Below are 25352 nucleotides of genomic sequence, written 5' to 3' on the forward strand. Positions count from 1 at the left end.
CTATGTACACCGTATTTTCAGAAGCCCCAAGCTCTAATTCCAGAGCTGCTGGGAGGCTGCCCACCAACAAGGGTCATTCTCAGGGGCTGCGGGTAACCGAGCATTAACCTGTGTATGTATCTAGCTGTGGCTGGCCATTAAAAGGTTTAAAGGGATACTGCGTCAACCGTAGTCAGAAAGCAGGGGATTCTTCTAGGAGAGCAAGGTCCTCATGTTTGCCATGGTTGGGACAATTGGGAATCCCTTTGGACTGAGCTCACGCACTGTGGCTGGAGCCATGAGCTGCCCCTGACAGCGGGTGGTCATATATATAATTCGTCATCCAAGCTGGGATGCTTTTGGGAATGAAGGTAGGCAGCTTTCGTAATCATGCCTTAAGGAAGCACAAGTGGACACATGGTTGCTGTCTGTCGGGACTGTGCCATTTCAACAGGCTCCTCCTCCACAGGCTTAAATGCAGGAGACTTTCCTGATCCCAGGGGCTGTTTCTGCCTCACCTCATAAGACAGTCTTGGGCCTGGGGGCCATGCCTGTGGATACCAACCTCCTTGTTCTGCTGCGTCTGCTGCCACCTCCACCTCCGCTTCAGGGCTTCCCTCTCGGCTCCCGTCCTCATCATGGTGTAGAGAGCTTTCCGTAACACCAGGTCCCGGTCATGAAACCCCCACATTCCTGGAGCCAGGAGGCCACGGACAACAGAGGAGAGAGGACGTGAGAAAAAGACAAGCCAGAGGTGATGCAAACCGCCACCACCCACTGGGATGGCCTCCCGTCTGCACGCACAGAGGAGCCTCATTACTCAGTGCTTCTGTTAATTCCCCTCCAGCCTTCTTCCTGAGGCTTCCCATTAAGGCAAGCAGGTGAATGAAGCAGCACATCCTGTTCTTGGCAAAATAATAGTGGGTGAAAATCTAGTGCTTTTCCTCTCTGGCACCCTTGGCAACCCACTCTCAATGTTGCTGGTTTGCTTTGACGACCTAATGGTCATTATCCGGGTCTTGCATTTGGGTGGGGGACTGACTATGGGACAGGGACAGGCTGTCCAGTGTTCTCACAGAGGGCTCCAGGTGAGGGTGGCCATCAGCATCCTGGCTTCTCCAGGGTCTGCCATTTCCCACCTCTCCAGCCCTGAAGCATCTCAGCTTCCTATGAATGGAAACATAGGAGCAAAGACTTAAATGGGTGGAGGAAGGAGCTGAGTTGCTGTCCCAGGCACACAGGCACAGGGAAAGGCCAGGGGCAGACCCGGAGGGGTGAGTACTTGAGAAAAGGCAAGATAAAAAGGTGGCTAGAGCAGGATGGAGGGGACACAGAAAGTGAAAAGGGGGCTCTCAAAGGAGCTGGGAACCTCTGAAGTGTTTTCAAAGAAAAGCAACGTTCACTGATGTTTTCAAAGGCTCAACCGGCTGGGCGTCCTTGGATGTGCAACAGCCCAGGCCTGCCATGCACTTCTAGCCAGCAAAGCGCTACCTTTTTCTACAGGATGGCAGGGGAGGGGGAATGGCCATTGTCACTCCTCACTCATCCTCAGGCCTCTTTCAGCGGCCTCCTGGGACTCTCCCACAGCTCCTTGTGCAGGTTTCTCTTGCAGAGAGGGCCTCTTTGTCCTGTGCATGCCTGCCTACAGGCCCGACTCCAAGATTACTGTCATTTCCCCATGTGCCCCACAATTCTAGCTCAGCATCAGGCCAGGCCAGCAGGGGTTCCACAAGCGCCTGCGGAGTTTAGCCATTAGGCACAAGATGAAACCAAGTGCTGGGATAAGAGGACAGACTGCTGTGAGCTCTGGGCTCACTGTTGTGCCGGGTATTCTTGGAGGGGGTTCTCACAGCCCTGGTTGCTCATGGCCCAGGCTCTCTTGCAGGTGGGAATGAACAGTCCCAGGGAGGCTCTCCCTTCCCAGGCAGGCCTGGGAGGCCCACTGTGCTCACAGGGGGAAAATGCTGTGGGGTGTGGCCTTGCCCCTGTTGTGCTGATGGGGACAATGACTCCACATGCTGCAGCTGCTGAAAGACAAAGGCATTTCCATGCCCAAGATTTCGGAACGAGGCTGCTGTTTGACACAGATGAGAGATTCATTCTTTTATATTCTTTCTGCAGGTTTTACCAAGAACAAGGTACAATATGCTCAATAATAGAACAGTTAATATTAACCATTTTGATGAAATATGACCTAACTACTTAAAGTCATGTGTTTGAAGGATAACAGCATGGAACATTCTCAAATTTTAAGGGAAAATGTTGGATTCGAGACAGTGAACGCAGCAAGATCATCGTTTCACTTGAACAGACAGAAGACTGGAAGATGATGACAATACCTAGCTGTTACGAGTGGCTACTGCTGGGTGGGGGAATTCCTGATTTTCACTTTCTCACCGTGGTGAATGTGGGGGACTTTTGCAAGGTCAGCAAGCAGAATGTGCTCCGATGACGTGGAAACAAAGCAGGTGAGTGGGTGCCTTGCCTTCTCTCATGGCAGGTCAAGCCCGTGGGATGTTCCCTTTGCTCTTGGTCTCCATCCTCCTCTGGGACCCTTCCCAGACCCCGATGTATTTTCCTTGAAGCCTCTGAGGGTCTTATCTCACCTACCTCTTGTGGAATGGGCCTCACTGCAGGTCCAAAGAGAGAGGTCTGGGGGCTGGCCCTTGCTTTAGGTCACGGCACCCAGTTAAAGCCACATTTTCTGTGGGATGCGAGTCTGACCAACAAGGACCGCATTCGTATCTGAGAGTTTTGTATTTTAGAGAGGTGCTATCCCCCAGGGCAGGTAAGGAGCAATTGGCCCTGATGGTCCCTGGTGCAAACCCAGATTCACCTGTCAAAATGGCTTCAGTCTTACGCATATAAGGCTGGGCCTAAAGGGATAACTGAGGTTCCAGAAAGTCGATGATGATCCTCAGTTATCCAAATATTTCTGGCTTGAGTGGCTTTGTGTGATCGGGAAGCTCAGGTCTCTGCTGGACAGGGCTGCTGATCTCTCTGCAGTGCATTCTGACTATGCTGACTCCCCTGTGATTTATCTGAGCAGACCTACGTCTCTTTCCATTAGTCCAAGCCAATTGTTGACTGCTGTCAACAGAGTGGACCCTCAATTTACCTATCCTCATGCACTGTTCCCAAAACTTCCTGCTCCAGCTTTGCCTTGCTCACCCCTACCTCCAACCACCTTGTCCATTCCTGCCCTTATGCTTTGCCTCCCGGGTCTCCCTGCCTGCAATGTCCTCTTCTAGTCTCTCAAGTTCTTCAAGTCTCAGTAAAGATCCCACCTCCTCCAGGAAGTCCTCTTTATTTGTACCAGGCAACAGTCTCTAAGTCTCATTCCTGCAGCTATGCTCAAGGCCTCCTTCTATCACACCAGGTCTTTTCTTATGTGTCCTGTCTCTCCACCAAGTGCAGGCTACTTGACAAGAAGGGCCAGGATTGTTGGCTCTATCTCCTGGGGACTTTCGCAGATGGCAGTGACATGGGTGGCTCTATTTAGCGTATGTCTTTCCTTCAATAACGCCTTTGCAATCCTGGAGCCTGGCCACCCTCTGTCTGTGCTGCGGAGCTTACCCAGTGAGGCGGCATGTAAAAGGCAGTTCCCATCCCCCGTCGTGGCCAGAGGAAGAAGCCGTTTACAGCTTGTGCACACAGTGGACCACCAGTTCAGGCGACCTGGAACAGAAGTTCACTTTAGAACAGGATCCCAGAAAAGGCAGGGGCCAGTGGGGGTGTTTGCTGATGAGGCACAAACATCAGGAACAGATTTTCTACAGGTTTCAGTGGAAAGGGAAAACATTATGGTTACTTCTCTCCTCAAATGAAATATAGATTTCTTTTCCCTTTGAAGACAAGAAAAGGCCAAATCCTCCCATCAATTAACATGAGCATTAAGAAACTCAAGGCCAGAACCTTCTCTCCTTGAATCTGGAAACATTTTACATAACACAAAAAATTTCTTTGTAATTTCCTTGAACGCAGTTTTCCCTCCTGAAAGCTATTTTTTTCCTTTCACCATCTTGCTTTTTTGATCCACATATACCTTTGAAAGTATAGTTCATATTTCATTTGATTCATCAAAACCATTATAGTTACGTAGCTGTAGTCATGTTAAATTTCATGAACATTTAGAGACTTCTTCAGGGGAGATAGAGCAGATGTACTTTTTCCTATTCCTCTTACTAAGTACAATGAAAAGCCCTGGAAATTATGTATTAAATAATATTAGAAGACTCTGAAAAGTGGAGAAGAAGTGGCAGACCAGCTGGGGATCTTGGGACTTGAGGAATGACATAATGGTGGGTTCCCTGGAGTTTCTTTTTGCCTTACGTATTCCAGAGTAGATACTCGAGAAACTGGAACCTAGAAACATCAACAAGAGCAGGGAGAGAGAGAGAGAGAGAGACAGAGAGAGAGAGAGAGACAGAGAGAGAGAGAGAGAGAGAGAGAGAGAGAGAGAAAGGGAGGAAGGGAGGAAAGAAGATAGAAAAGAAAAAGCATGTTCTCTTTAGACAATATCAGGAAGGAAAGGGGCAGCTTAGCAAGACAGTAGCTGCTTAGACATTCCCCTTCTATTCCAGCCAAACACCAAAGAAAAAAATTACAGCCTGATTACCACCCCTGCCAGCAAAGATCTAGTAGGAAGCCTAGATTCCCATCCTCACCAGGCTGTAACAAGGAGCTCATCACTGCCCGCTCCACTGCCTGGGAGCATCAGGGAAGGCTGAGTTCAAAGCTAAGACTTCAACCCTCCTAGGTGGTGATAAGCACCTTGCTCTCTATCTTCAGAGGACATAAAGAGAGCCTGGACTTTCATACGCATCGAAATGCAATGAGAATCTCTGTCTCCTCTCAGCTAGGAAGTACCCCTGCCAAGAAGTACCAAGCCCATTCCCCAGGTATCAACAGGGGCGCAGGGAGAGCCTGTACTTCAGTGACCCTCAGGCAGTTGTCAGGCAACACCCCCGTGAACCTACCACAGCAGTGGCAGGAGGTCTGCTAAAACACAGGATTTAAGTAAGACCAGGGTCCTATAATTTAATACCAAATATATGCCCTTTTAAATTAAAAAAAAATAAATCACTTATACCAAGAACCAGGAAGATTTCAAACAGAACAAGAAAAGATATGACAAACGAGATGACAGATGTTATAGTTATCTGACTGGGATTTAATAATAGTCATCATAAGAATACTTCAATAAGTGATTACAAACATACTTAAGACAAATGAAAAAAATAGAAAATGTAGTAAAGAAACAGAAAGTCTTACCAAAGCAATAGAAGATACAAAACAGAGCCAAATAAAGAACAAAAAATGTGGGCAAATGTAACAGGAACTGAAAAATACAATTCTAGTTTTAAAAACTCAGTGGATGCGCTCAAAAGCAAAATGGAGAGAAGAGAAAAAGAATCATTGTAATATAAAGGTAGAACATAGAAATTACCCAATCTGAACAACAGAGAAAACTTAGACTTAAAAAAACTCACACATATACAGAACACAATGCAGGAACATGAGGGATTGTAACAAAAGTCTGGGGTCCTGTAGAAGAGGAGAAATAGGGTAGAGCTAAAAAAGCATTCAAAGAAATAATCGCTAAACATTTCCCAATTTTTGCAAATTAGCAAACAAACATACAGATTCAGGAAGCTGAGCAAACCCTAAACAGAAAAAACCCATAGAAATTCATGCCAAAATACATCATAGTCAAATTTCTAAAAACGAAAGACAAAGAAAGAAACCTTAAAAACAAACAACACCTTACTTATATGGGAAAAACAATTCTGAAGACAGTGGATTTCTCATTAGCTGCTTCCAGAAGGAAGCAGAGTAACATTTTTTTCGAAACAGAGTCTTGCTCTGTCACTCAGGCTGGAGTGCAGTGGTGCAATCTCAGTTCATTGCAACCTCTGCCTCTCTGCTTCAACGATTTTCCTGCCTCAGCCTCCCAAGTAGCCGGGACACAGGCGTGTACCATCGAACTTTGCTAATTTTTGGTATTTTTTTAGTAGAGATGGGGTTTTAATCTGTTGGCTAGGCTAGTCTCGAGCTCCTGACTTTAAGTGATCTGTCTACCTTGGCCTCCCAAAGTGCTGGGATTACAGGCATGAGCCACCACACCCAGCCAGGATAACATTTTTTAACTACTGAAAGAAAATAACTGTCAGTCCAGAATTCTAAAGCCAGCAAAAATATTCTTCAGTAATAAGCAGGAGACAGATACATTCTCAGATGAAGGAAAACTAGGAGATTTTGTTCCTAGCAAGCCTAAAGGGCTAAAGGAAGTTCTCTAGGCAGAAAGGAAATGATAAAAAAAAGGTGTTTTGGCATATAAAGAAGGAGGAGCATGGAAAGAACAAAAATATGGGCAAATATGATAGACTTTCCTTCTCCTCTTGAGTTTTCTATATTGTATCTGATGGTGAAAGCAAAAACTAATAACATTACCTATCTGTTTACATGTTTCACTGTATGTTGAGTAACTATTTAAAACAGTTTTATTATAAATGGTAGAGAATAAAGAAGCAAAAAGGCAGGTAAGGTTTATATGCTTCACCAATAGTGGTAAAATGTCAACACCAATAGACTTTGATAAGGTATGTGTATATAATATAGTAACTAGAACAGTTCTCAAAAAAGTTAGAAGCTCCTCCAGAAAACAGCCAACAGTATCCTGATACCAAAATCAAAGAAAGAAAGTACAAAAAGAGAAAAGTGCAGAGCAACACCTCTCATGAATATGATACAAAATTCATAAGGAAATATAAATAAATAGAACCTAGTAACATATACAAAGAACTATACACCATGACCAAGGGATGCAAGGATGGCTCAATATTTGAAAATCAATCCATATAATTCACCATATTAATAGGATACAGAAGAAAAATCACATAATCATATCATAAATGCAGAAAAAGCATTTGACAAAATTCAATACTCACACATAATTAAAAATTCCCATAAAACTAGGAATAGAGGGGATCTCTATAACTCGATTTTAAAAATCTACACAAACGTATAGCTAACATCATACCTAATGGTGAAAGACCAAATGCTTTATCTCTAAGACTGGGAAAAAGACATGGTTGCCCACCACTCTCTTCACTGCTATTCAACATAGTACAAGAAATCCTAGCCAGTGAAATAAGTCAAGAGAAAGAAATAAAATCTGTATTTGCAAATCAGACAGGAAGATATAACACTGTTCTTATTAGCAGAGAACATGATTGTTCACACAGAAAATCTTAAGAAAGCCAAAAAAAAAAAAAACCGTAATAAGCAATTTTTTAAGGTCACGAGATACAAGATCAATATACACAAATCAACTGTACAGTTATCCCCTAGTATCTGCAGAGGATTAGGTGTGGGATCCCCTTGACATATACCAAAATCTGTGTGTACTGAAGTCCAATAGTTGGCCCTGTAGAACTTGCATATGTGAGAAGTTGGACCTCCATATACGTGGATTTTGCATCCTGTGAATATTGTAATTTTGATCCTCATTTGACTGAAAAAAATCCACGTATAAGTGGACCTGTGCAGTTCAAATCTGTGCTGTTCAAGGGTCATTCAGTTGTACTTTACATACTAGCACAGATGTCCAAGGGGCCAGGGAGCAACTGGAGTCTTCAAACTTTGCTGTTGGGATTGTAAAATGGCACAATTATTTTAGAAAAATGTTTGGTAATTTCTAATACCGTTCAACATACTCTGATATGGTTTGGCTCTGTGTCCTCATCCAAATCTCATCTCGAATTGTAATGCCCATGTGTCAAGGGAAGGACCTGGTGGTAGGTGATTGGATCGTGGGGGCAGTTTCCCCTAAGCTGTTCTCATGATAGTGAATGAGTTCTCATGAGATCTGATGGTTTTAAAAGTGATAGTTTTCTCTGCGCTCTCTCTCTCCTGCCGCCTTGTGAGGAAGGTGCCTATTTCCATTTCCCCTTCTGCCATGATTGTAAGTTTCCTGAGGCCTCCCCAGCCATGGGGAACTGTGCCAATTAAACCCCTTTTGTTTGTAAATTACCCAGTCTCAGGTGGTATCTTTATACAAGTATGAAATGGACTAATATATACCTTTACCATGTGACCCAGCAGTTCCACTCATGGATAGTTACCCAAGAGAAATGAAAACATAAGACTCATTCAAGAAAATTCACAGCAGCCTTATTTCTCAATAAAACTAGTTGCTAACACATCTGGGATTGTGTCTCTGAAATAAATAGCCATTAGGAGTTACCTTGGGTTCTGTTTTATAGTAAACCTGTGCCAAGACATCTTCATTCACTCTTTCTTAGGAAGCTTCAGGGGGATGTACTCCACAAAATGAGGGTGGAAACCCAAAGCAGAGAAACACAGAAAGCAGGAGGGAAACGGGTAAACAGCACAGAAGAGGGGCAAAGGTAATCTCCAGGCTGATGGCCACAGGAGACTCTATGCTACCTGATGACACGTGCATCTGCACTCATGGCTGCTTTTCAAAAGAATATGTTTATGGAAAGGATAAATAGCCTGGGTCATACGTGTTAGGCGGCTGACATAAATGTCATCTTACATAACACTTCTTGGATAACATTTAAATTGTTTTAAAAATTGCTTCAACTTTATGAATGGTTGTGTCAAGTTTCTAATGTTATATGAAACTACTAGTGACGTACATATATGTTTTTATTTGGAGCATGAAATATAACATGCACCTCCCGAGGGCCTTCAGCACTTTGCAAATTTCAGTCAAAGGAGAATGTTTATAATAGATATTTCCAAGAAGCTGTAAAAATATTTTAATCCAAAATTCTTTAAAAAAGTCATATTAATAGGATTTGAACAATTAAAGAAGCAGAACATGTTTTACATTTCTACATTCCATCTGTGAATGGCTAAAGAAAATGTGGTGTGTATAGACAGGAGAATACTATCCAGCTGTTAACAGGAATGATGTCATTCATTTGCAGCAACATGGATGAAACTGGAGGTCATTATCCTAAGTGAAATAAATCAGGCACAGAAAGACAAATATTGCATGTTCCAAATTATATGTGGGAGCTAGAAATTTGATCACATAGAGGTAGAGTGTGTAAAGACAGATGCCAGAGACTAGGAAGGGTGAGTGGTGGGGAGGATGAAGAGAAGTAGGTTAAAGGTACAAACCTACAACCAGAAGGAATACACTCAATGTCTGATAGCAGAATAGGGTGATTCTACTTAACAAAAATGGATTGTATTCGGATGATGGACACCCTAACTTGATCACTATACATTATGTACATGTAACAAAATTTCAAATGTACCCCATAAATTTGTACAAATAAAAAAATCTAATAAAAGCTGTTGCTGCTATCAGAATAGAAATAATGAAATATGAAGCATAAAGACTGCAAATAATGCTTGAAAATTAAGGCCTCAGGAGTATATTTTAGAGTCAGAGAGTTATTGCTTAACACATTGCCATATTAACAAAGTGTAATATAATAAAACTTGTCAGTTCTTTGTTTAAACTGAATCCCTATCTACTCTCCAGGGCTTTTTGGTTAAGATTCAGTGATTCCATTTTAATAAGTGGCATTACTGATTAAAAATAACTGTGCCCTTAATTCTAAATGAAAATATGTATTAAAATTAACACTACAAAGTTAAGTAGACAAACATGTACTTATCATATGAAGATGTTAATGCTTAGGCGAACAAACTGGCATGTTCTTAGCACCTACAATCATCTTATTAAAGCTAAATGAGACACGCAAGTAGGGGCTTTAACTGACAGTGTCACTGGATGGCCTGCTCGGGACATCACTGGAAAAAACATGCAGTTACTTAGTCACTTCTTTTTCTCTAGGCTGTGAAACAGCAACCTATCCTACTTGACTTTTAAAAAGTGTTTATAACAACCAGGCTGGGATATAGTAAAACTGGATTGCCACAAAGTAAAATAAAATGACAAGATCTTTGCTTACGAAGGCATAAAACTCAACAGAGTGGCTGTTAACACCTGGAAACCCGGCACATTCGACACTAAAGTAGGCAGCCTCGTTCATCCTCTGCAGGGATCTCAGCCGCCAGTGCTGCGGGCAATAGTCAGGGAGTAGAGGGAACATGAGTAGACAATCAGGGAGCGGAGGGAGAGAAAATATGCTAATGAGGCAGGTGGTCTCTGCATTTCTGTGGCAGATCCCGTTGTTTTGCCTACCCCGTAGTTTTTCCCTCCCATCCTTGCTGACAGAGCCCTGCCTGTGTCTGGGGCTTCTCAGGCAAACCTCCTTGCCTGCCCCACGGGGCAACATGCCCATGTTGACAGGTCCAAGACGATCTGTGCAATTCAGTTCCCCTTGCCAGGGACTGTTGTTGGCATGGCCACATGCTGTCACCTGGCCCATGAGATGTAAGAGGAGACCTGCTGGGGCTTGCTTCTCCTTCACAAGGGCCATAGTCAGGGGCTCTCTCTTGCTGCCTTGAATGACATAGTGTGAGGATGTGTGGCCTGATGTGGCTACAGCTACACTGCATCCCCAGATAGAGCTAGCACTGACCCGTCAGGGAGAGAACAGGGTGCTTGGTGGGCCTGGGTCCTCCATAACACTGTGAAGCTGCCAACCCTGCCATGAACATCCCTGTTTTCAGACTCTGAGTCATGTGGGATAATGATGACCTCATGGTTTAAGCTCCTCCTGGCCGGGTTAGTGTGTCCTCCTGCTCACTGCAGGACCTTCAATAAATCAACCAGCTCTGTGTCAGGGGATGTTATTCCCATTTTAGAGAGAAGAAAGCTGAGGCTCACAGGGAGTAAGTAAACTTGCCCACAATCTGCTGAACCGTAACAGGAGCCTTCGCTCACCCAGGACAAAATCAGATCACAAAAAGGCCAGTCTAATTTTGTTATGGTTGAGTTTGTGGCAAGCCAATTTTAACTCTTCTGACTCTGACCTATATAATTTCAAAGGCCATATTATTTAATAAGGAGCAGAAGTGGAGCTCAAACTTTTGAAGTGCTAAGAGCAACACATCCATCACCATCACCCAGAACCAAATAGATGTCCCTCCTCTGCCATATGTGCTCCCGCAGGTTCCTTCCAACATAAAAGAAAAGAAAAATGAGTAAAGATCAAGCTGAAGTTCCCTCTATATGCCTCCCCCATTTCATTCTCATTCCTTCCTCCCTCGCTGTAATGCCAAGATGAATTTGGGAATTTTTTCATTATTTCACATGAAGACAGTATTTAAAAATACATTATATATTCAAATCTTCAGATAAATGATACTACTAAATGTTGAAGAATCTGTACTATACACAATGTTTACTTCTCTGCCACTGATTCTTCAATACGGATTGCTTGAGAAGCACTGCCCAGAGGTTCTCAGCCAGACACTGCTTCTGGGAGGCTCTGGCTTCACCTTTCCCCTGTAGTAGAGACTGAGGATTCTTCTCTAAGACTCCTGAATTGCTCTTCCCCAGAGGGGGAGTAGCTATCCAATGGATTCATGTAAAGAGAAAGTGCCTCAAAATCACGTTATCCCCTTCCTCCCATACTCCTTCCTCTCCACACCTCCATTCCTTTCCCCTGGGCTGTCTCTCTCTCCAACCTGGCTCATAGCCAGTGTCTGGGCACAGCAAGTCCTTCCCCTTCTCATCTCTATGGAGTGTGCGATCAGCAAGGCTTCTGCTAGTCCCAGCCTTTCTTCCAGATATAAGGAGAGTAAGCCAGGGTCATATGGCCCTGAGGTCTACACTTGGGAGAAGGGAGAGGAATTAACCTCATTGGGCCATTCAACAATGAAATATAAGCACTGTACATGAACTGGCTGGGACTCGTGAAATATCCATTTTCATAACAAAAAAAGATGAGAGAATGTTGTTTAAAAAAGTAAATAAGAGTTTGTGCATTACATTATAACCAAATATAATGCACAAACTTTGGGTTTTGGAATGAAAATAAATTACAAAATGATTTTGGGGCCAATTGGGGAAATGTGAATATGGACTCTATTAGTTGGTATTACTAAGTTAGTGCTAATTTTCTAATGTTGCTTTAGTCATATAGGAGAATGTCTTTATTTTTAGAAGTGAAGTATTCGTAATATGCATTCAAATGGTTGAGAAAAAGTGTATGTACTTACATACATATAAAGAGAGAGAAAGCAAATGTGACAAAATTGGTGCCTTTTCCTGCAAGATATAGAAATACCTGTCTTTCACGTTTTCCACAGATTTGAAGATGTTCAAGACGAAAGAAATGCCATGTGGGTTTGCTCCACAGTCTTCAGCGAAGATGTTCTGTTCTGGTGCCAAAGACAATTTCTATGTAAATTAACCCATTGGTCTTGATTAAGTTTTTAAAATGGGTTGAATTCAGTTAAAAATACTTTGGGAAAGTCTAACTAATGTAGTTACTAGTTTGACTAAATTTTTCTGCTTTTTCAATAGATTGAATTGGAATTTTCACAGTTTGGTTACAATTTTCAAATTTTTGAAGGCACAGAGCCCTGAAGCTAGCAGGTGACTTCTTCTATCAATCCCCTCTACACCACAGCAAGCAGCATTGAAAAATTACCACACTTTCCATGGCAGACATGCTAACCAATCATCATTCTTCACACAAAGGAGGTAGAAGACCTGATTTCCCTTTTCAATTCAGAGGTCTGTGCAATAGTGATCCATTGTTTCAAGTTGAAAATGAAGATGAAATAGAGAGGGCTTTGAAACAACTACCCTTGCAGAATCCTAACTAGAGGGACTAAGACAGTCATTAGAGAGGCAGTCAGCAGACTGGGTAGGCACAGAATCTGGAGTTAGACTTCCTGGTTTCAATCTCAGTTCCACTACTTCTTAGCAGTGTGGTGCTGGGCAAGTTACTTAATCACTCTATGTCTCAGTCCTCAAGCCTTAAACATGAAGATAATAATAGTCCTGATCTAACAGTTTTTGTGAACATTATATTATTTAATATTAGGAAAGTACTTAAGATAGGGCGTGGCATATACAAAGCACCATATATACCATGCATTATGCATATACAGGTCCAAAATCCTGAGTTAAATAAAGGAGTATATTTATACATATACTAATGAATGAATGAGTGAACCAAAACACTTTGGCTTAAAAAGTACCTTGATACACCAAAGTCCTTTTAATAGTAAGCACAATTGCTTTGACATTCAAGCAAGAAAGACCATAAACTGCAAAGAAAGGGAAGCTTTTGTACACAGACTTCCTGGTGCTGCTTAGAGGGAGGTCAGCTGGTGCACAATGAGGCACGTACAGAAAATGAGAGGAAATGCTTAGGAGCTTTTGTAGCAATGGGCTTTGCTGCAATATTTTTGTTAAATTTTATAGAAGCATATGGAGACAGAGAATTGGAAATCTAAAGGAAAGAGTCATCTTTCTACACAGATTGCTTGAGAAGCACTGTCCAGAGGTTCTCAGAAATGCAAATTATATTCTTGAATTGCGTAGACATCTAAATATAGCATGTTACATTTTTTTTGGCCTACATTAATTGGTTAGATTATAGTATTAGGATAAAGATGACTTAAAGAAAAAAGTTGACTAGATCTTGGGAAAGGAACCATGTGAGAAATATAAAGAAAGATCTGGCCTTTACGTGTTAAGCCTAACGAACCGAAGAAAGCAACTCTTTAAGATCAATGAAAGTATTTCTTATATCACTACAAACCCTCATTGATCTTTGCTTTTGTCACTCTATACTTAATTATTCTTGATTTCTCTGTAATACTTAGCAAAAAATAATTTAAAGTAAGAACCTGTGTGTATGCGTGTAGAACTGCAGATAAAGGGGGTGCTGAAGGCCTTGTCTCTGGTCATTTGAAATGAGAAATCCGCTCTCTAAAATGAGCAGGAGGGCAAAGATTTAAAGAGGAATAGAGGTCAGAAAATGAAAATATGTATTTTCAAGAATTCTTTAAAATATATATCCAAGCATGAAAGAAAGTGTAGTAAATCTCCAACAACCAAAAATAAATATGGAATGGAAATTAGTATGCACCAAACAAGCAACTGCCTATAAGTGAAGACATTTAACTGTTTAATTACTTCACAAGAACTGGAAAAAAGGCTGGAGACCCCAAAATGTGGGAAATTGGATCTGGGGATAGCCTTTTCCTTCTACATAAAGTTAAGACCCTCAAAAACTACACCCCGAATGCAAAGATTAGACATAACTTTGCTCTGACAGAGGAAGCTGAGAAGAAAATTTGTCTCTTTTAGCCTGGGCTTAACAGAGGAAAATAAAAACTTCTCCTGAACACGTGGACTCTCATGAAGATTTGAGCTAAAATTGATTTGTGGCTTGGAACCACTAAGCCAAGAGATTAACATAAAATTGGTTCTAACTACCAAAGATAATTTCTCTTGGGAAGATGATACAAACAAACAAACAGAACAACAAACAAAAACACTCTCTCTAAGAGGAGTACATTCTCAACACAGGCCATAAAAGATTCCCACTGATAACATCCTGCTCACAATCCAAAATTACAAACACAGCAAGAAACCAGCCATTGTAAGAGTCATACACACAAAATCAGCAGTTTATAGACACCTATAAGCTTGAGGTTAAAAATGGTTAGCTACAGACAGTAAACAAGTATGTTTAAAAGGTTTAAAATACACAAAATAATTAAATGAAATATGATCAAAGAATAAAAGGCAGATTATAGAACTTAAAATGAAAGATATAAAAACTGAAGTAAGAAATAAGAATCACTTTAGTATCAGGTTAGACATCATTAAAGAAAAAAGTTAATACACTTGAAGATAAGTAAGAAGCAACTAAGACAGTTTATGAGACATAAGAATAGACTGAAAAGATCTAACATTGTCTAATCAAAATTCAGAAAGGAATGAATCAGGCAATACTGAATACTGACTGAAGATTTCCAAAAGAAATATGTAAAAATAACCTCACAGATTAAAAGGTCTAAGACATTCTAAGCAAGAAAAATAAAATTGATATATTTCTTAACATATCTTTGTGAAACTGTACAATATAAAAGACAGAAAAGATCTTAAAGCAGCTAGAGAAAGGGAAAAACAGATTATCTTCAAAAGAGTGACAGACTGACAGCCTACCTCTTAAAGGAAACAATGGAAAGCAGAAGCCGATAGAAAAAGTCCTCAATGTGCGGAATGAAAATAACTGTCAATCTATAATACTATACCCACAAGAAGTGTTTTCAAAAAATGAGACCAAAACGAAGGCATTTTAAGACTAATAAAAACTGGGAGAGTAAAATTAGCAGTCACCTGAAGAAATTCTAAAGGATGAACTTCAAACAGAGGGAAGATCTGACATGCAAGAAGAAATGAGAAGAAACATAAAAGGTAAACATATGGGTAAATCTAAATAAACAATGACTGCATAAAACAATAATGTCTGACGAGATTACAACTACAGAACCAAAATAAATGACAACAACTTATAAAACAGGAGAGAATAGGGATAAAATTAAACTACTCCAAGGTCCCTGTATTGCCTGGGTGTGATGTAGGTTAAGATGTTAATTAATTTGAGAAGTGATTCATATGCATATTTTAGAGTAACCTCTTAATAATGGAAAGAGAGGTTATAACTTAAAAACTTGTAGAATTTTAAAAAAGCCATTATTAAACAACATTCAATTGAATTAAAAGAAGGTTTGCAAGGGGAGAATAAATCCCACAAAGAACAGGGAAAATGGCAATTGCATTAAAAATAAATGCACCTGTTAAAAGACAAAGGCTGTCAAATGGATTTTATGAATAAATTAACAACATGCAGTTTGCAAGAGATAAACCTAAAAGGAATATGAAAGTGCTATAGGAAAGGTATGAAAGGTGGCAAATGGTACATTAGAAATGTTTTAACCTACAGAAAGCTAACATAGCTGAATCAATAGTAGATAAATCAAAAGGCAAAAAGCATTACTAGAATTAAATAAGCATCCTCTATACTGTTCAATGGCTGAATTCATGAGGAAGAAATCAGTTTAATTGCTGTATCCAATAACACAGCATTATATTTACACAGGATTAAAAATCCAAAGAAGTACAAGGAGACGTAGTACACTACAATCATGAGAGATTTTAACACATCTCTAGCAGTAACTGAGAGAAAAAGCAAAAATTAAACCAATAAATGTACGGAAGATTTGAAAAACATAATAAATGGCCAATGGACAAGTACAATACAATGTAGCCAAAACGGAAGACTAGACATTATTGTCAAGCACACATGGAATGATTTAAAAAAACTGATCATATTCTGAATCATGAAGCAAAGTTCTCAACAGATTTAAAATCATACAGACAATGCTCTTTGGCCATAATGCAATTAAGAAATCAATAACAAAAATAACTAGGAATATTTCATAGTTTTTACATACTTGCAAACAGAGAAACACAATAATCCATGGGCCAAATAATAAACCAACATGAAGCTCAGAGAAGTTATGACATACATGATTATGTAATAATTCTAAATGTCTGTGCACCCACTAACATAGGTTCGAAATATATAAAGCAAAAGATAACTAAGGAAGAAATTTCCCACAATCATAGTAGGAGACCTTAACATACCCTTTTCAATAGTTTGTAGAATAAGTGGACAAAAACTCAGTGAATGATAGAAAAGATCTGAGCAACAAAATTAACAAACTTGATATAATTAACATATATATAAAGTACTATACCTAAGAAGGACAGAATTCAAATTTTTTTCAAGTGCACATAGAATATTTATTAAGCTTAATTATATGCTGGGTTATAAAGAAAATTAAAGATATCTGAATCATTTATTGTATATTCTTTGACCATAGAAGAATTAAGCCAGAAAAAAAACAACAACCCTAGAACCCATGGTGATTAAGCAACATATTTCTAAGTAACTTATGAGTAAAAGGAAAAATCGTAATAAGTATTTAAATGATTTAAATTGAATGTTACAGAAGAATAACATCAAAATTGTTGATGGAACAGAACAGATCCAGAATCAGACCCACACCTACACAGTCACCTGTTTTATCTCTAGGTTACACTGAAGCATAATAAAGAAAGGATGATTTCAACAAATGATACCATGTCAGGTTGATGAATATATGCAAAAATGGGTTTTCATTACATAGCACATCATTTATGAAAATCATTTTTAGGTGGATTGTAGATTTAAATATGAAAGGCAGGAGAATATTTTCAGGAACTTGGGGTAGGCAAAGATTTCTTAAACTGAAATAGAGGCTCTCACATAATGGGAAAAAAGGTAAATTGAACTATTTTAGTTATAATCTTCTGTTCATTAAGGTATATCAGTCAGAGAGTGAAAAGGCAGCCAGGAGGGTGGGTAAAAATATTGGCAACACACAACTGACAGAGGTCCCGTATCTGGAATGTATAAGTAATTCCCACAAGTCAATCAAAAAGGCAATCTCAAAAATGGGCCAAAAACCTGAAAAGGCACCCAACAAGAGGATATGCAAATGGTGAATAACATGAAAAGGTACCTAATTTTACTAGTCATCAGAAAATGAAAATTAAAACCACTGTGTGGATATTCCTACACTTCCAACACAGTAACTAAAACAAGACAAAAAAAACAGGGAGCAACCAGAACTCTCAACAGTGGAAGAGCAAATTGGTACATCCACTCTGGGAAACTGTTTGGATAACTGCTGTAATGCTGAACACACGTAAATCCTATGATCTAGCAATATCACTCCTAGGTGCGGCCGACCTTCTGTATCTGTGGGTTCCAAATCTGTGAATTCAACCAACTGCTGATAGAAATTATCCATAAAAAAAATTCTATAAAGTTCCATAGAGCCAAACTTGAATTTGTCGTGTGTCAAATAATATGTCAAATCCATGTGGATGAAATGATGTAGGCATTGTGTTAGGTATTACAGGTAATCTAGAGGTGATTTAAAATATATGGGAAAATGTAAGTAGGTTATATGCAAATAGTATGCCATTTTCTATAAGGAACCTGAACATCTGAGAATTTCAGTATCTGGAGGGTCCTGGAAGACCTATGGATAGGACTTTTTTTTATCCTTGGATAGAAAACTCAGTGGACATAAATATAGTAGACAAAATTCCCTATGGATACTGAGGGATGAGTGTATATATCTTTAGAAATGTGTTCATGGCTTACCAGAAACCTATACAAGAATGTTCATAGCACCACTATTTATTATAATAATGACCAAGTTGCAACAGTTCATTATGGACTCAATGTGTCCCCTCCAAATTCACATGTTGAAATCTTAATCACCTGTGCGGCTATATTTGAAGACAGGCATTTCGAGGAAGTAACTTAGATTTATTAAACAAGGTCATAAGGGTGGGGTCCTGGTCTCCCAGAAGTAGTGTTCGTATCAAAGACACTAGAGAGCTTCAACTCTCACACTGTCCCCCGCCCCCAGGCATGCACTGAAGAAAGACTATGTGAGAATACAGCGAGAAGGCAGCCGTTTACAAGACAGAGAGTTCTTACCAGGAACTGAATTGGCCAGCACTTTGATCTGGGACTTCTGGCCTCTATAACTGTGAGAAAATAAATTTCTGTCATTTAATCACTTGGTCTATGGTATTTTGTTATGTTAGCCTTCATTGACTAAGACACCAAAAATCCATCAATAACTTAATGGAGAAATTATTTGTAATACATGTACATATTGCGATGTGATATACCAATGAGAATGAATAAGCTATACGGTCACTACGCAACTCTACGAATGAACTGCACAAGCTTTATATTAAGTGGAAGAATCTGGAACTTAACCCATTCACGATTCCATTTATAAAAAGCTCAAAAAGAGGCAAAATAAATCGATGCTGTAAGGTCAGTTTCCTTGATCTGAGTTTCTTATCTGAGTCCTTGTTAAAGGATGTGATCTATTCTCCATCTAATTTGTATACTTTCCCACATGTATGTTTCAATAAGGAATTAAAACAATGAGAGGAGGATGTGTCTAGCTCTGGAGGTGACTATAAGGGAAAAGCGAGCTGGAAACTGCAGGCCCCTGAGACAACATTTTAAAGGCAAAAGAAAGGATTCAGGTGGTGAATTTGCTGGATGGAATGTCTTCAAAAAACCCCCATTTGAAAATGTTTCCACTTCATCTTATTTTTTCCCATATGATGCAAAAGAGTCTGTCTGAAATATTTAGATGCTGACCGAGTTTTAAACAAGGCTACATCATAAAACTGTGAATTTATGTCGCTAATAAGTGCTTTAACATCACTTTTTAAAATTTTACTCAGAATTGTTGAATAGGCTGGCTTCTCATGAATCTGATACACTGTCAATTTTATTTTATCACTTTTTAAGACATCTAAGGTTTAATTTTCTACCCCTTCCTTAACCCCCACCTGAACACTTGCTTTTCACTTCCAATACCTAGATTAATAAACAGAATCCCTTTGATACTATTTCTTCCCCACAAAAACAAAAGTAAGAACACAGTGACAATGCAATAGTGACTTAACAAATATTTTCCATCTTATAAGCTCTGTTACAACAGATCCATCACATGACTTACTTTCAAACTTCAGTCTTGGTGGGTAATAGCATATCAGCAACATGTATATCTCTGCATTTTACAGGACAGTGAAAGAAAAATAAAAATAGAGGCCACAGTTCAGACACACCCCAAGGCCAACCACCTATAACCATGTGGCCAAAACTTAAGTCATCCTGATTTCCCCAAAATGTTAGCTTTAATCATAGACAAAACACAAAACGTAGGCTAGGCTGCATGATTCAGTGAACCACCTGTAGACAAATCAGCTTAAACAACTCTATTTGCCCTGAAAAGAAGGTTAATGTGTAACAGTCAGAAAAATGGTCAAAATGCTTCCTCCTTTATGCTTTCTCAGCTCTGCTGGAACTGCTGTGAGGTGAGCTTCTCACCACACTTGGCTTGAAGTCTTCTGGGCTTGTGATCTATTCTTCTGTATGTACCATATACTCTTAAAAATTTCATAACTTGATTTGATTTTCTTCCCGACAGGGCTTTGGGATCAGTCCCTCTGTGTGAGGAGTCTTAAATGTGAAGCCTGGGGACTGCCGTGATCTGTGGCCCCCCTCGGACCACCCCCCTTCACTCTGCCTCTGTCAGATGTTCCTGCGCAGTGCCCTCTGCAACGTGTCCCTCTAGAATTGTGTGACTTGGCTGCTTGCTTTGTATTTGGCTTCTCAAAGGTGTTCCTTTGGACATTTTCTCTGGCATTGGTGATTTATTCTTTCAAGAAAACCAATAAATCATGCAATTCCTATTTGGAATGGGTCATGTGGCAGAAAACACACTGAGGGAAAGGTGACAGTTCCCAAGGCTCCGAGCTGAACGGAGGTCTTGTGGCATGGGCAGGATGAGGACATTTCACAGCCAGGCAGCCCTGGGCAAACTTTATGCTTCCCCAAGTCTCTTCTTCCTGGTCTGTAAAATGAAGAGCATCTCGGCAACGGCGTGCAGCTGATGTGAGACCTGCACATAATTAATGGTGTATAATACACCTAGCACATAAGGGATCCCCAATATGTGAAGGCTGCTATTCTCAAAAGCACAGTTGTCACAGTGCCTACCCTCATCCCATCCCAGATGACCAGATCTACGGTTCTGATTGTCAAAAGAGCCCAATAAAAGGGTATGATGTCTTTGGGGGGCTCAGAAACATGTTATTTGAAATTTAAAATCATCAAGAGTCAAATTCTGGCTGGGCATGGTGGCTCACACCTGTAATCCCAGCACTTTGGGAGGCCGAGGTGGGCGGATCGTTTGAGGCCGGAAGTTCAAGACCAGCCTGACCAACATCACAAAATCCCATTTCTGCCAAAAATATAAAAATTAGCTGGGCCTGGTGGTGCATGCCTATAATCTCAGCTACTTGGGAGGCTAAGGCAGGGGAATCGCTTGAACCCTGGAGCAGAGACTGCAGTGAGCCAAGATCGTGTCAATGCACTCCAGCCTGGGAGACTGAGTGAGGCTCTGTCTCAAAAAAAAAAAGAGTAGAATTCAGTCCAAATACATGCTTGCCTCAGGCACAGCGTGCTGTAACATACCAACCCAAGTGAAATGGTTAGAAGTGGCACATCAGGAAATTGAGGCAACCCCCCTGATCACAACATATTCAGCATGATTTAATCTCTCATTCTGGATCTTTTTGCATAGAAGAATTATCATATTGCAAATAATGACAGTGCATCTGTGGCAGGCAGACTTCGAAAGTGGTCCCCAGATTCTCGCCTCCTAGGTGCACTCCTGTGTCATCCCTTCCCCTTGAGTTTGGGTGAAACCTGTGACTCTGACAGGATGTCACTCCTGGTGATTAGGTTATAACATAGGGCAAATTGAGGGGATTTTGCAGAGGTAATTACTATTCACTGACTCTGAGTTGATAAAAAGGGAGATTATTCTGAGTTTGCCTGATCTAACCTGAGGATCCCTTTAAAAGAGGATTTAGTGGTCAGAGAATGGGAAAGTCAGAGAGATTTAGAAAGGGTAGATCGGGCGTCCCCAGACTTTTTACACAGGGGGCCAGTTCACTGTCCCTCAGACCTTTGGAGGGCCGCCACATACTGTGCTCCTCTCATTGACCACCAACGAAAAGAGGTGCCCCTTCCTGAAGTGCAGTGGGGGGCCGGATAAATGGACTCAGGGGGCCGCATGTGGCCCTCGGGCCGTAGTTTGGGGATGCCTGGAAATGGTAGAATGTAGAGGGAAGAGGTAAGAAAGCGGGGAGGGGAGAGAGGAGAGAGAGATTCTCTGGCTGGTCTTGAAGCAGTAAACAATTGGCATGCCAGGCGGTAAACAACTTGAAGCAGTAAACAACTTCACTGCCATGCCACGTGAACAGAGCTATATGGCAAGGACCCAGTATGGGGTCGTGGGTGGCTTTGGACTGACCCAGTTCTCTCGCCTTTCTTGCCTGTAGTTGTCAAGAATTACTGTAGGCAACATGGTGAAACCCCATCTCTACTAAAATACAAAAATTAGCTGGGCGTGTTGGCGGGTGCCTGTAGTCCCAGCTCCTTGGGAGGCTGAGGCAAGAGAATCACTTGAACACAGAAAGTGGGGGTTGCACTGAGCAGAGACTGCACCACTGCTGCTCTAGCCTGGGCAAGAGAGGGGACCCTGTCTCCAGAAAAATAAAAATAAAAAAAAGAATATTCTGGGAATGCAGTAGCCTGAGATCATGGGAAACTGGCTGGAACAGTCTGGACTCTGTTCTGGTACCTCTGAGAACAGGATGTTTTTCAGTGTTTTAGCCCAATGATGATACTGTATGCCCCTCATATTAAACCCACAGCAGGCTGCTTTCTGGGGTCCCTCAGCGGCAGCACAAGTGGGGCACACACAGACAAGACAGCATGCACCCTTGGCAGCTGTCCTAAGCCTGTGTGACTGTCTTGCCCTGAATCCTAGGCTGCTATTGTCCTTTGCTGCCTGTCTGTAAGACACCTGCTTCATGCAACTTGTACACATGCATGAGACTCAGCAAGTAACCAGCGCACAGTGAACCTGCATCACTCCTGAGTCTCTTGGGTACTCTCTAGGAGCCAACAGTTAGCAAGAAAACGGGACCTCAGTCATTTTACCGCGAGGAACTGAATTCTGCCAACAACCGGAGGAAACTTAGAAATGGATCCACCCTAGATGAGCACACAGCCAGCCAGGGGACATCTTAATTTCAGCCTTGAGAGATTCTCAGCAGAGACTCAGACCCAGCTAAAACACAGCAGACTGCTGGCCCCAGAAGCTGTGGGATGATATACTTTTGCTGTTTTATGCTGCCAAATGTGTGGCAATTTGTTAGGCAGCAATAGCAATGCATACAGCATCCTTTAGCCCAAGGATATTTAAATAGGAATTCTGTCCATTCATTTCACACGCATATCCTGGAGCGTCTGGGAGGTGTCTGGAGGTTTACTCGTGTCCCTGAAGTGCATTCTGCTAAGAGGAGCTATGCACAAAGAAACACCTGAATGCTCAAGGGCAAGCAGACAGGTCCTGAAAGCTGTGCAGAGAACAGTGTGGCCCTGACCAGTGAGACTGCGCACACTGGGAGAGGGCAGGTAGGCAGGGTGTAGCTGCTAGAGCAGCTGGGTGGATGAAGGGCAAGGCTTAGTAGTTTATTGTAAGCCGGCTTCCAAAAGTGAGGACGCTTACCCAGTTGAGAGCACTCCTAGGACTGTAAATCGGGCATCACTGCCCTGGAAAGATGGCACAGCCATGGTAAATGCCAGCACTTTCCAGCCTCTGGAGACCCCACCATGGCCCAGTCCTATTCTAACATCCAGCAGAACCCAGAATGGGGTGCCCAAGGTAAAGGCGTGCTCCACATAAGGAGTGTCACTGGGGACATGCCGAAAGTTCATGGTGCCATGTTTCTACTCTTGGCTTTGACAGAGTAGTCATTCACATCTCCCGATGACATAACCACAAGAATAGGAACATGACAGGGGCACTGGCATCATGAATAGCTTGAAAACTTAAGCTTCTACAAATAAGAAAATCACAGGTGAACACCACTTAGGGAGGCGTATGGTTTTACATGTGGGGAGCTGTTAGTCACTTATTCTGACTTTTCTGAGCAACAGTCCTCTGATTCATCCATGATAATGGGACCAATTAACTTCAGTTTCGGAACAGATGGTTACCACACACTTTAAAATAAGATGTCTTTTTGCTCATCACCCCACGACATTTTGATGAAAGAAAACAAAACGTGACAACTCTCTATGAGAAAGACAAGGCGATTCTTGCCCTAAATGTGACCCTGTGACTCCTTTTAATATCATTGGGGTGCACCCTCCCCACCTGGGCCCTCAGATGTCCTCTCTCTGGGCATCGCTGTGCCTTGTGCGTGCTTCTGCGAGAGCTCCTGTCACGGGACTGTGGCAGCTGCTTTACGTCCTTTGCTCTTCCGGGCAGGGGCCTTGGTTCCTTGTCTTGGTAGTCCCTGATAATACTGAAAGTTGATACAGTTTGGATGTGTGCCCCTCCAAATCTATGTTAAAATGCGATCCCCAATGTTGGAGGGAGGTCTGGTGGGAGGTGTTTGGGTCATGGGGGTGGATCCCTCATGAATGGTGGGGTGCCATCCTCACGGTAGTGAGTTCCTGTTCTACTGGTTCTCGTAAGATGACTGTTAAAGAGTCTGGCACCTCCTCCTCCTCTCTCTCTTGCTCCCCTTCTCATCCCGTGACACATCTGTTCCCCCTTCCCCTTCCACCAGGACTGGAAGCTTCCTGAAGCCCTCACCAGAAGCAGATGCTGGTCCCATGCTTCTTGTGCATCCTGCAGAACTGTGAGCCAAATAAACCTCTTTTCTTCATAAATTACTTGGTCTCAGGTATCCCTTTAAAGCAATGCAAATGGGCTATGACAACAGAGTCTGAGACACCATAGGTGCTCAATCAATGTTTACTAAATGAATGAATAACTGTAATGCTTGAGAAGATAACTTAGTATTTGATCACAATTTAAATTCTTTACAGCAAAAAGTTTAAAGAAAGAAAAATTAAAAATACCACTGTGTGAAAATAAAAAGTTAGTAGAGGAGGTCATTTCCTCAACATTGAGGATACACCAAGCCTGTGCACACATGACCTCAGTTCATCTTCATGACAGCCCCACAAGGTGGGCCGCTTCATCACTACGTCACAGAGGACAGTCTGACGCTCCCTCGGGGGGCTGGAGAGGAGCCATGCTGTGACAACAGGCTGCGGAGATGTGAACCGTGGCTTCTGCCCCTCTCACACCTGGCCCAGGCCCTGTGCCAGGGCTGCTTAACACTGCACCCAGCCCACAAAGAAACATGGTATTTCCAGGCTTGCCCACGGGGGTTTCAGAGCCGCGACTCTGCCTGACTGACAGAAGCTGGAGGAAAGTGGAGAATGTGGAGGAAGCTCCAAAGCACAGCAAGGATCAGAAGGCAAACCTGGCAACTGACGATGGGAGGAGCTGCCTTTGGAAGCAAGGAATGGTCCCAGGTAGCCAGGAAGCCAATAGAAGCTTCGCGACATGGAGGGCAGGGGAGGGTACAAGTAGCTGGAGGAAAGAGGGGACTCATAGGAGCCAATGGTGAGATCAACAAGAGGAAGGGGAAGGGGAAGGGCAAGGGAAGCCACTTCCTGACCTTTCTCTGCACCAAGCACAGTGCAGCTCCAGTGCATGGCTCCCCTGAGAACCCCGGCCTCACGGTCAAACCCCGTGGTCAGTTTCTAGTGCACACTGACTTACTGGTATATTTGCACCCCTGATTGCTCCCTTCTTGAAACACCTTCCACCCTGGGTGTCGGGGCCACTATCCACTGCTGCTTCTCCCTGTTTCCTAGGCCCACACATACCCCATCCCCTCTGCTGGCTCTTCCTTCTGT

General features: G+C 41.9%; 1 protein-coding gene across 2 annotated transcripts in view; it reads right to left on the reverse strand.

Moving 5' to 3' along the window:
• Positions 1 to 25352, reverse strand: part of OTUD7A (OTU deubiquitinase 7A) — a 338001-nt gene that overhangs the window by 49537 nt on the left and 263112 nt on the right. For both annotated transcript variants that reach the window (XM_074400130.1, XM_074400131.1), the window contains exons 7-8: positions 3556 to 3657; positions 545 to 672 (exon numbers count right to left, since the gene is read on the reverse strand). In XM_074400130.1, coding sequence (XP_074256231.1) covers positions 545 to 672; positions 3556 to 3657 — 230 coding nt within the window. The remainder of the gene's footprint in view (positions 1 to 544; positions 673 to 3555; positions 3658 to 25352) is intronic.

This window comes from Saimiri boliviensis, chromosome 5 (genome assembly GCF_048565385.1).
Source record: "Saimiri boliviensis isolate mSaiBol1 chromosome 5, mSaiBol1.pri, whole genome shotgun sequence".
Taxonomy (NCBI): domain Eukaryota; kingdom Metazoa; phylum Chordata; class Mammalia; order Primates; family Cebidae; genus Saimiri; species Saimiri boliviensis.